The 12,352-nt window shown below is 37.0% G+C and overlaps 2 protein-coding genes across 3 annotated transcripts in view; both read right to left on the bottom strand.

Moving 5' to 3' along the window:
• LOC122669600 (carbon catabolite repressor protein 4 homolog 1-like) overlaps positions 1-10,016 on the bottom strand; it is a 57,695-nt gene extending 47,679 nt beyond the window's left edge. Inside the window, exon 1 of the mRNA XM_043866396.1 lies at positions 10,001-10,016. The gene's annotated coding sequence lies outside the window, so the exon portion shown is untranslated. The remainder of the gene's footprint in view (positions 1-10,000) is intronic.
• Positions 2,693-10,929, bottom strand: LOC122669607. 2 transcript variants are annotated; one of them, XM_043866402.1, is made up of 6 exons: positions 10,750-10,929; positions 10,678-10,719; positions 5,731-6,021; positions 5,397-5,493; positions 3,670-3,781; positions 2,693-3,059 (listed from the first exon to the last, which is right to left on the bottom strand). In XM_043866402.1, exons 2-6 carry the CDS (start codon positions 10,699-10,701, stop codon positions 2,981-2,983), a joined length of 603 nt encoding a protein of 200 aa, XP_043722337.1. In that variant the 5' UTR covers positions 10,702-10,719; positions 10,750-10,929; the 3' UTR covers positions 2,693-2,980. The 2 variants fall into 2 exon arrangements, with proteins under 2 accessions (XP_043722337.1, XP_043722338.1); XM_043866403.1 differs by having other exon boundaries at positions 3,670-3,778; positions 10,750-10,927.
• Positions 10,930-12,352: the final 1,423 nt, after the last annotated feature.

The following is a 12,352-nucleotide window of genomic DNA, read 5'->3' as shown; positions in this document are numbered from 1 at the left end:
GTTTCTTTATAGGGTTCTGCAATGGGACGGCAAGACGAGAGGTAAACTTTCTCTCGTTTTTCAAATCTCACGGGTTTGGAGCGTCAGTCGCTGGATCGGGTTGGAGAGTATGCTTTTGCTTTTGGAGAACCAATGTGCACCGGATTGCTTTTTGATAAGGCTGTGCACCGGATTGCTCACCACCGTTGGATTTAAAATAAGACAGGTGTCGACGTTGGAGAGCGGTGGATGGTTGGAGCTTCAGTCATTGGAGTCTTGGAGAGGAGCCGAATTCACCTTTGTGTCGGTTTCCGATAGGTACGCAAGGATGAATATCCAGTATCGGTGGCTATATTGGTCTTGATTGATGTCAGTATGGATCCAATGTATTAGGTTGGATCATAGTTAGTAAGTTCACGTATTAATTGTTGTATTAATTGTCGTACCCAATTGTATAATTCAAATTTCTGATTCTTACCATATTCTAGGGGTAGCTTAATTCCGTACGCGACTTTTAACAGCAGTCGTACTAAATGTCATATTAATTGTTGTATTAATACATATTTATGTATTTTAATTTAATTAAACAAAATAAATAAAAAAAACTAAAACCTAAACCTAAATATTATATTAATTGATGTATTAATACATGTTTATGTATTGATCGTCATATTAAATGCCATATTAATTGGTTGTCTACTTATTATTATTATTATCATTTTGTACTGATACATACTATTATTTGTCATGATAGATTGTGGTTGATGGATTATCTATCAACATTTGTTTCGATAGACCCGGTTAAATTTAATTAATATTAGATGTAGAGATCCAAAAGAATGTGAAATGATTTCAAACTGGAAAGCCATATTGGTTTTAAGTGTTCATGAATGCATGAGACAATTAGAATTTAGTTGCAACAAAATTAGTTTTCTCCTTGATTTTTATTAGGATAAACCCGTATTTTTGCTCCTATATTATTTCAGAGCAATCATATTAAAACAAGGACCAATTAATTGTCGTACACGTTTTATTGCACCGGATTTTTTAGAACAAACTATTATTGTGTAGGCCAATTAATTGCCGTATGTATCAATTCCGTAGTATTGTTGTACCAGAACTTACTATGGGTTGGTTCAGACCATTTTTCCCTCCGATGATACTAGACCATTGATTTTCATACCACTAACATCGATTTTTGGACCATTTTACCCTCTTATGATAATGAGTCTGACTACAATCTGTATTGGTATCGGTGTCAATTGATACCAATATTTATTGGCCGATACAACTAACACGGTACCGTTATCTAAATCAGTGGAGAGTGTGAAAGGGAATCCCATGTGGGCACTGTGAGAATCATTTTCCCTTAAATATTACATTTGAAAATTGGGAAAAAGAACTCTGTCTGGGAGTATGGCCTACGCCCGCACTCCCATGAGTCTATCTCTCCTCCTTATATGAAAAGACACATTTGCCCCCTTATTTTGATGAGAGATATAGACACATGAGAGTCCTGACGTAGGCCACACTCCAGAACAGAAAGCTACTTCCCTTCAAAATTATAAGGGAAAAAAAATGCTGCCAGCAACACCCCTACGCCTTTTCACATGGGCCAGTAAAATGATCACCCTACCCCTCCCCTTGGATGTTAGTGCACAGCCCCCATGCCATGTAGCAAACCCCCTTCCCACAGTATAATTACAAAGGGATTGAGTTCCATGTCCGACTGCATAGCGTACGTTAGTGCCTCCTATGCTCATCTCTCTCTCCTCCCACGATAGGAGGCAGATATATTATTTCATAGGCGGAGAGAGATAACCACAAGGAGTCACTAGGCTATGCAGCCTAGCAGAGTTGCTTCTCCTAATTACAAAATTTCAAACCATTCCAAATATGGTAAGAATTGTTGGTAGGTTTCACAATCATGATTATAAAACTTCCTATTTTCTTTCCAAAACTGATTTCACTTCCCTTCCCTTCACTTTACCTGCAACCACAGTACTACAGAGGGAAAAGAAAATCGAGGGAAGAACGCCTGACTTCTTCTTTTCTTCCTCTCACAAATGGGGAATATCTAATTGTAATTCTTGGACAACCAAACAACAATTGAATCTGTCATATTTTTCCTTGATTTTCTCCATGAATTGGTATCATATGCAGATCCAGTTGTAACCGCTTCACTATACTTATTAAAGACATTGATAACAGGATGCCATATAGGCAATCGCCTTCAACCATTACAATAACAAGATGGATCTGCTGGGTTATAGAGAAACATTCTACCAAAGACTGCCTCATATCATTCGGCCACAAACTTGCATTTGCAAGCAAGGACCCTGGCCAAAAAAAATTCTGAAATGGCTAAAAAAGCGGAATCCAACGAAGATGAGCAGCACCTAGAGCTTGAGCTTCCTCAAACATGTCACCCTCGAATAATTCAGATGAAATTCATGATGATTCCATATGACATGTTCGGGTAGGGCAGTGGATGACCTGTGCGGGCGTTTCTATGAGATTAGCAGAACTTGCTTGGAAATGCAGTTCAGGTGGAAGAGTTACTGCACAGTAAACTTCAGTAACTCATTTGATTGAACCTATGAAGCTCCAATATATCCACCTACTGTTGATTCTTGATTTGCGCACATGCAATGTACGTGAGGGTTGTGAGTTGTGACTAGTAAATGGTAAATTCAACATTAACAAGGAGCGAAAAAACAGTATTTTCCTTTCCATTTTCCTGAGCCTCAACAGACCACAAGCAATAGAATCAACAGATAGTACCATAATAAACAAGGTCCAGGAAATGACAGAAAATCAAGAGTTGCAGAAAAGAGGACACTAACTTGAATGTGGGCATATGTACATTAACTGCCAATGTGCGTGTGAGAGAGAGGGAGAGGGAGAGACTATACCAACAACCACGAGAAACAAAACATGGAGCACCCACACTAGGCATGAACTAGCTCATTACCAATCTGTTTCACTCCAAGTGTCACCACTAGGCATGAACTACCCCATCAGCAATCTGTTTCACCCTAAGTGTCAAGTATATCAATAACAGTGTTCCCATGCTTGACCTGAAACAGAATTTAGAAAACACTTGTAAATGACGTTGGTATGTGAGACAAGAAAACAAAAGATACGACAATACAGTTTTCGATTCCACCTATAAGATATTAGCATCAGAATGGTATACACATTGGAATACAGTCATACAAGATTGAACATATTTACATATTTTCACTTGCCCCTAATATGGCTGCCATATTCTACAAACAAACATTAAACCTTCTTAGTAAATGACAAGATATATAGCACTACATTTAACACCAGACTTGAATCCTGAATTTCAGGTCCAACCAGATCAACTAAAAGCAGTGGAATTTACAAAAGATAAATGACAACAGATTTCACGTCCTTCTAAGTTTCTGACTATGCCCATGATCAGACAAGATTTCAAATAGATTGGATATCTAATAGGAATATGAATTTACCAAAGATAAATGACAACAGCATGATCAAGCACTTTATAGAGACATGCTTTACAAATAAAATTGCATGAAAGGTTAAATCTTTAGAGTACTGGCTTTTGAAGATCTGATGCAGTGTCAAAAACTGAACCATGCACATATACATATGAAAGGTTACATGCATTCAGTTACTTGTAATGAAGGACTGGAATCTTACAGTACTGAGAAAAAAATAACAACTTTTCTTGAATCTAGTGAGGCAGCACGTTTATATCTCCGCCATCTGCTACTAGGTGTATCATGAGCTCCCTCGGTCACTGATTTGTCTGCTGATGAATTGGAGGAATAATATTAAAAGAAAAGGAGGATAGCATATGTAATTAGCTGTCGCAAACAAAAATAGTAAAGATCTGATGATGGCAGAAAATGGAAATGTGAACATCCAGATCGAAAAATTAGCAAATGGTAAAAATTGAAAATTTCAACACTTAATGATATACTGGGTAATGAAAGTAAGGGGAAAAGGACTCTGTCCAGGAGTGCAGCCCCTGCGCCCAGACACAAGATGGGTGAAATGACCGGCCTGCCTCCCATGAAAGGCGGAAATCCCGCCCCTGTTGATGCCTCCAAGCATGCTCCCATTGGCCCCTGCGCTGGCGCAGGGGACACACTCCTGGACAGAGAATGCGTTCCCTGAAAGTAAACTCACAATTGATTTTTAACATGGCAATAAATGCCAAGCAATTGAAAATCTAGCAATTTTCTGATAAACTGAAGAGAATGGACAATCTCTGAAACACTCACCTCCACCCCCCCCCCCCCAAAAAAAAAAAAAAAGAGGGCGGGAGGGGAAGAAGCAAAAACATCAAACCCCCTCTGTTTGTGTGCGAACCACTTTAATGTCTTTTATTTGGTTGTTGCTTGGTTCATTTAGCAACACTAATTAGTTGTATATTACTGTTTATGTGGTGGCTGTGAGCATACATTTATTTACAAAAGATAACTATTGAAAAAAAAGGTGTTCTGTACAATCTTACTGAAGTTAACTTTCCTTCTTTTGTCATAACTCATAAGCAAACATATGTCTTCCAAATCTCAAGAAGGAAACCTGTGAATGCATGTGAAGAGAATGTGCACATAATAACCATGTGATTATTCTGAGTCTTCTAAACTATATTTATGGTTCAAAATTGAACTATAAAAATGGTTGTAAGCTTCACCTATGTATTTGTACAATTGAATTTTTCAAACCAGGCCTAAACTTTCCCCCTGCTGCCTTTTTTGCCATCCTAGAATTTTCTAAAGTCAAGGAAAAAGTCTGCTTCACATAGGGGGTCATGACAGTCAACTTTATGAATCTCAATAAAGAGACCATACTAACAAGTTGAATGAAATTTAATGACCTTAATAATCCAATACATATTTCTACTTTTCTTGAGCTTGTAGATAAATTGCATTGTAAGTTCAATCCACTTAACCACGAAGTAGTGACTTGTTTTGGGTGATAACTTGGTTAGTCGAAAAAAGGGAAAACAAACCAAATATTATTTTTGGGTAAATTACAGATCACCCCCTGGTTTTTGAAAAAACTCAAATCATCCCCTAGTTTAGACCCCAAAATGACAAATTAGTCCCTAACGTTAGTTTTATGCTGTTAAGTGATGATGTCAGCCAGTCAAATAAATTTAAATCCCTAAACTACCCTTGACCAATGTTGAAGATGAAGGAAGGGTAGTATTGTAAATTTAATTATAATGTTTTAGTAAAAGGGTAAAATAGTCCTTTCACACCAATAACTAACAGCAGACTAACACCGTTACTGTAGAGGGGGACATTTGAGTTTTTTCAAAAACCAGAGGGTGATCTGTAATTTACCCTATTATTTTTTTAAGTAAATTTACACTAACACATATACACGGAATCTTATGCAGTCCTAATACATACCTCTTAAAGAGGACTGCAGTAAAATTAGGCTTTGATTCAGTAAAAGCTGCATGATCTTGCCACCTATTTGTATGCCAATCTTTCTCTGGGATGCCCTCTGCAATTGCAAACCAGTTGGCAGGTATAACAACAGTGTTGACAAGATTAGGAGCAGAGGAAAACAAAGGTGCACATCAGTTAGAGTGCAACAATAGTCTTATCAATGAAAAAATTCAATGTCCTTGGTAGACTATTGTTTTCCATCCAATGGTACCTCCGGTTTCCTCTTAATATAATGAACTTGTAAACATTTTTACGGCCATTTAAAAACACATAGAGGTGAATGGTGCCATACAGTTTGAGAACTCTCAGGTTTTACTGAACAATGATCACTTTGTTCTTTGGTTTTAGGTATTCCCAAGATTTCCTCTGTAATATCTATATTCACACTGCATGAGGAACATCTAGCTGCACTTTCCATCTCAAAACCAACACAGTTCATGCTATTCCAATCATTATCCAAGCTTGATTCACTTTCAGATGTATAGGGAACTTCTAAGAAGCTCAAGAAAGAAAATTTTGAAGGGCACTGCTGATTCGTATCCCCTCTTTTAGAAACAACTGAAATGTTGTAGTCACCTTGATCCTGCACCAACGGAAAACATTGCAACTCAAAGATATATCTAGTCCATAGTTTGTCATTATTTTGAAACAATCATCTTAATATGAGACAGCCAAGTTAAAAACACCAGAGTGGATAAAAAAATTGGGAAAGAGATCGCTGCCAGGCCTCCAGAGCCTGCACGCACGCACAAGCATCACCCTGTGCGGGATTTCCACCTTTCCATGGGGGTAGCACGGTACTTTCGCACGCTTCTGTATCTAGGCGCAGGAGACACGCAGGCGATGTGACCAGGTAGCGTTCTTTTCCCCAAAAAAATTACAAGAACTATTTTGTCAGATCAGCAACTGATACACAGAGAAAGGGTTCATATAATGCAATAAGAAATAAATTAATGAATTTAAGAAACACCAAACAAAAAGACTAGAGCATACAGAATATTTTCAGAAATATGGCTGATAAACAACCCTTGTGACATGAATAAATCATATGGGAAATTTATAGCTCATTTGAAATTTTTTGCATGTTGCAACATCTCTCAGAAGACTTGGTCTCCAAGGGACATTTCAAACTGGAAATGATGCACCTCCATACAAGCTCTCTAAATTGCCCAATTTTCTCTGTCCTTCCAAGAATAATCCATAAACATACTTGTTGGAACCTCTGAAAACTAGAATAGATTAATCTCCAAGACTCCAACCGCACATAGATTCGGGATAATTTATTTCTGATCCACATGTTACCCTGCTTTATAATCTTCATCTTTTCTTTTACCCCGCTGACACACCCAGTTTGTAAGATCACACTAACCTAACTTTTCAACCTATCAAATTAGTAGAACTCAGCCTTCCTGACAAGCTCTGTATTGAGTCTGTAACCCACAGCCCAAAAGGTATCCATCTTTGGCACCATTTCTGTCTCCTCATATACAGCACTTGTAATAGCAAGGTCAATTTTCAAATACAGCATTCAAAATACAATTTTAACAACATTCATATTTGGGATGCTTTCACTTTCCAAAAAGAAATAATTTTCCATAGTATGATGATCAAAAACTCAATACCAAATTTTCAGTGACAGCACAAGCAGATATTTGTTGGAAAAAGACCACCAGTCTATTGTAATAAACATTTCATTTTCCTGCTAAACTGATAATTATAAACAGGTAATGCAATCTAATCTATTTCACTGAATGCCCAATTATTTCTTAATGCCATTTTCAAGAAAACAAAATTTGTATGCCCGAGATTAGACTAGGATTTTACTAGTTTTCAAAGTCCATTTACTCATATAGCTCAGGTGTCTATATTAATCATCACAGAGAATAAATAAAAAAAAGAGGAAAATGTTGCACAGGCTGGGAACAGGACCAGCCTACAAAGATCAAACTACCAACCTAAACTGAATCAATGAGGTGATCACAACTAAGGGTGTTAATCGGTTAGGTTTCAGTTAACTGGTTCGGTTTTGCTTCGGATGAAGATATGAAGGGTAGAAACCAGAACCAAATCGTTTACTAAACGATTCCATTATCCGAAAGTGAAACCAATTAATAAACTGTTCCTATTAAACAGTTTTACTGGCTTCAGTTTCAGTTTTGTTGCTGATTCAAGTTATCAGTTCGAGTTAACAGTTCTGGACCCAATTGGGAATGAACCTATTTTTAAAGCCTAATAAAGAGATTTGATGTTGTTGGGCTTGAAACATGGCATCTAGGCCCAAATTGTGACTCAAGAAATAAAAATAGTTTAAATTAATCTACACGGTGTAAATCCACTATAAAACACTAGAGAGCATATGTAGAATGCCAGGACTAAATGATTTCTTACCGGCTTAGTATGTATAATGAGTTTAATAGTGCACCGGTTCTAACCGGTTTTAATCAGTTCAAAACCGAACTGCACTGTTTAATAAACAGTTTCACTTTTTAAACCAGAACTGAATCGATTAGTAAACGGTTTATCAGTTCCATTTTAAATGGTTTGGTTCAATTTTGTTAAACGGTTTCAGTTTGCAATTCACACCCTTAAATCACAACCACTAATTATGGCATTATTTGAACAATCAGAAAGATACAAAAGCTGAGGTATACACAAAAAGGACTTCTACAATCATCATAGAAAGTCAAATCTGGCAGTGTTTCTAAAAAGTACAAAGGCTGGAGCATTCTAGGCTAGCAGTCATCTTGTCCAACCATTAGGTTTTAACACTCCCGGCCAGTGATGCAATAAACCAAAAAACATAGAAGATTAAAAGAAATATAACAGCTGTCATTCAAACAAAATAAGGTGCTCATCCATGCTGCACTCCATTAGATTAATTTAGCTCATCACAAAATGTCTAACCATCTCATCCTAATAGTGTAAAGTGTGAACCATTCAAGCACTAGAACCAGGTGATACAAGTCAATGGTCCTTGGCTCCAAATGGTCAGTGGCAGAACCAGACTGCCCACCCCCACAGTGATCAGTCTGAAATCTGAACAGCTGGAACCTCCCATCCAAAATTTTCCAACAAACCCATGCCAGCACAGAAGATCATTTTTATGGTCTAACATGTGAGAGGAGATATTTTAGTTGCCATGACTTAGAGAAGGAAAACAGTCCAAGGTATCTTTTCATGTCATATACCCATATATCGTATCAGTATGCCTCTGTCTTGCCCTGATCGTGGACTTCATCATGACTTGAATGCTGACTGCTTTGTGCAAATGAGTTCATTAAACAAGACTTCATTGCAATGCTGTAAAGAAGCAAGTGCCGGATGTGCAAAAACAATTCCAAACTAATAATATTGAATTACATAAAGAAGCACCTCCATGCATATATGGTAGAGTGGCATACACTATCACTCACTTATTACATCTTCACTCGCACTTTACAAACTTCACTCCTCATGTGCATTAGAGATACACATTCATCACTTCACTACCACTCAGTCAAAACATACAAGACAATACTCCTATAAATACAAATAGTGACCCAAGGTTCACTCAATCACTCACACTTTCTTTAAGACACACATACACTACACACAAGGACTCAACAGTCCTACTCATACTTATTCTATTCTGAGGCACTTAATGGGTCGGACTTTTGTGTTGGTAACTTGTCACGTATTTCTAGAAAATTTCTGAAGGTCAATTAAACTAACTGAAGGAGATCTACAGATTCTTTTATTTTTCTTCTTCTTTTTGAAAAAAATTTCAGCATTGTGAGTGTGTCGAGTCCCAACAAATGCTTCCTATCATGAACCATTTCGTAGCAGGATAAACCCCAAACTCAGCATAACAGAGCTCCTAAATAAATTAAAATATTGAGCTCGATAATTGAAGAAGAGTTATTAGTCACATAATGAATCCATTCATGGAACTACATAAAAATTGGTCAAAGATGACATTAATTAGTCGCATACTAAATGAATCCATACAAACAAAATTTGTAGAATACCTCAATAATGATTCTACACACACACACAGAGGAGCTAGGACTCTGTTCAAATACTTGGGCCACACGTGTTAACTGATACACATCTGGCATGGCATCTCACACCAAGATGCTCATCAATTAAATAGTAACATCTGTACAGAAGAAAAGCTTGCAACTGCATTGTCCATGCACAAAAGGGAGGTAAGAAGACAAAATTAATATATCAGAACAGAAAGTTATCACTTCCAAGTTTCTCGTTCATTTGAGAAATTATTCACGAGACAAACAGAGGATAAACTCACTAATAAACCCAAGCAAAAAATAATTATTATAAAAGGATCTTTCTGTTATTAATGCAGTGAAACTTCTGGTATGAGCTTAATTTATATTTTAGTTTTATACTTGTATGTGGACGAGAAAGATGTTTTCCCTCCCGTTAAAATTTTGATAGAAATTCAAAAACGTTCCTTAAGAAAAGATACATCAAGGATATGGAAGCATTAATTAACCGTATAGGTGTTCTTAGACCAAAAAATATATTTCTTCCGAGTTGCCCTATTTTTCAACAAGAATCAGAGACAGAAAAGTCAATACTCGAAAGTTAGTGTTAAGGTGAGATTCATGTTTAATTCAAAGATGACCGTGGAACTGTACCCGGAAATTTACATTACTGGGTTGCCCCTATCTCAGCAACAGAATTTACTGGCTAGTTTTGGAACCAGCATCATCCATAGATTTAAAAAAAAATTCTGCAAAATCATAATGCTGCCACTATGGCAGAAGCATATTATGAGCTGATCTGAAAAATCTCCATATGGTCAAAAAAACTCCTTATCAAGCAATTTTAAGTTCTCTACTGGCTTATTAAAATGCTTCCATGGCGTATTCTCGCTCCAATTTTATTCGTTAAAATGTACTAAACAGTGAGCAGAATTGGTTTATCTATACTTCAAGAGAACCTCGGCCTCATGCATCTGCTACATGAACTGACTCGAGCCCAATTCATCAAAACCCAAAAAGTAAATCCCAGCTCTGAAGAACAGCAGAAATAAAAATTAACTAAATTTTAAAAAATTGCTTCCCAAACCACCCCCCTTCCAAAATAAAGAGAAGATAACTAAATTAATAGCATATTGCATCCAAACAGAGCATCAGAAACAGAACAAACACCAAGTCAACCAAAGTTGCCTTGGATAATGATGTAGGCACGAAAAATGAGCATTAAAAATAGAAAGATAAGCAAGAAATCTCACCTCATTGCAAGGAGGAGCCGCCATGCGTGACACAACAGAGAAGTTTAAAGTATTGGAGTTGGCTTCAGAGATGTAAGATCGAAGAACACTTAATTTTACTTTATAGGGAAACAATGAAGAATCGGATGGAAGGGTTTTTATGAAATTGAGGAGCGGAAGTCCAGAGGAAGCAGGTAAACAAAAGCATTAGACGCTGGCCGTGAGGCGTGGATTCGAACGTTAAGTTCGAAGGAGCTTTTCAATGGCGCTTGTGGATACTCGTGACTCCACAGTTGAATCCACAGATGAGACTTAAGAGTCGAGAATAACAAAAGTACAAAACTCCTGGTCACGAGTCACAATGTTGGTAAAGATTGAAGAGGACAAATTGAAAGTCAAGATGACTGAAATACCCCTCTTTTTCTAAATCAGAAAATAGAAGAAGAATGCACTATTCTTTAACTTCCAAGCATGGTTTTAGGAATAATAATCACCTCCAATTCGTGGGCACCTCCAATTCCATCAATTCTTCTAATAGGAAGGAGTGGACCCATCTTGGACAGTGTTTTCGGGCAGGGAATAGGGTGGTCATTTCTACCCCCATGTGAGGAATTGGAGGAATTAGAGGGGATAACGATTCTGGTTTTAGTGCACGATATAACTTCCAAGCATGGTTTTAGTGCACGATATTGGATCGGGTATCGGTCATCTTCAAAATCAATGCGATATTGTATCGGTATCAGCATAGATCCGACGTATCAGACAAGTTTATCCCTAGATTTCCTTTAAAATGTGTTTTATTGACTATTTTAATCCTTGTCCTTATCGGTCTAGCGATACGATATCGATCACCTTCAAAACCATGCAATATCGGTTGTGTATCGAGCAATCCAATACTGATACGGCGATACCTCAAACCATGCTTCCAAGAATAAGAATTGGAATCAAATCAATGAACTTGGTTGATTTGGATCAGAACCAGTTTGATGCAACATAACAATGGTGATATAATTCATTAATTTTCAACAGCAATATCACAATGATTATATATCCCAACAACTTTTTTCCTTTCTCAGGGGGAGCATAGGGGCCACACGTGTGTGGCGACCAATGAGAGTGTTCATTGGCATGGGAATGGGGGGTAATCATTCTCCTCCCCCCCTCCCCCCCTCCAATATAGAACATTTTCTCATATATGTATGTCTTTTGACTTGTAGAAGAAGAAAATTTTGAATTCAATGTAACATCTTGTGGTAAGTGAATCTCATTATTGGGTTGAATAAATTCCTATTTGAAGTTAAGATCCTCTTATAGTTGAGTGAGTCTTCAAATGGTTCCATATAGTTAAGGAGTCCTCTTACACCCTCAAGTTTAAATGGTTCTCTTTGACCCTTATTATATTATACTTAATTTTTTATTCTAACAATAAAACTCTTCTATATTTTTTAATTTATTTTTGGATTGCATTATGGTCAAACCAAACCCCTATTCCTACCTGTAAAGGAGAAATCGATCCCACTAGATTATGTTCCCAACCTCATTCCTTCTTTTTACCCAAATAATTATGTTCTACAATCAATAATCATTATGAATCTCAATTACAATGGCAACTTTTTGGATGGTGCGTTTATGCACTAAGAAAAATGTAATTTTATTGAAAATAGAAAAGATAAGAGGGCAAGAAACACATCAAGCA

Source organism: Telopea speciosissima, chromosome 7 (genome assembly GCF_018873765.1).
Source record: "Telopea speciosissima isolate NSW1024214 ecotype Mountain lineage chromosome 7, Tspe_v1, whole genome shotgun sequence".
Taxonomy (NCBI): domain Eukaryota; kingdom Viridiplantae; phylum Streptophyta; class Magnoliopsida; order Proteales; family Proteaceae; genus Telopea; species Telopea speciosissima.
This window is presented reverse-complemented; position numbering and strand designations above follow the sequence as displayed.

Coding starts and splice junctions, on each gene's coding strand:
- LOC122669607 (XM_043866402.1), bottom strand. CDS start 10,701: ATGGCGGCTCCTCCTTGCAATGAG. Junction 5,494..5,730: donor AACCTGAGAGTTCTCAAACT/GTATGGCACCAT, acceptor TTGCAATTGCAG/AGGGCATCCCAGAGAAAGAT. Junction 3,782..5,396: donor ACTGCAGTCCTCTTTAAGAG/GTATGTATTAGG, acceptor CCAATTCATCAG/CAGACAAATCAGTGACCGAG.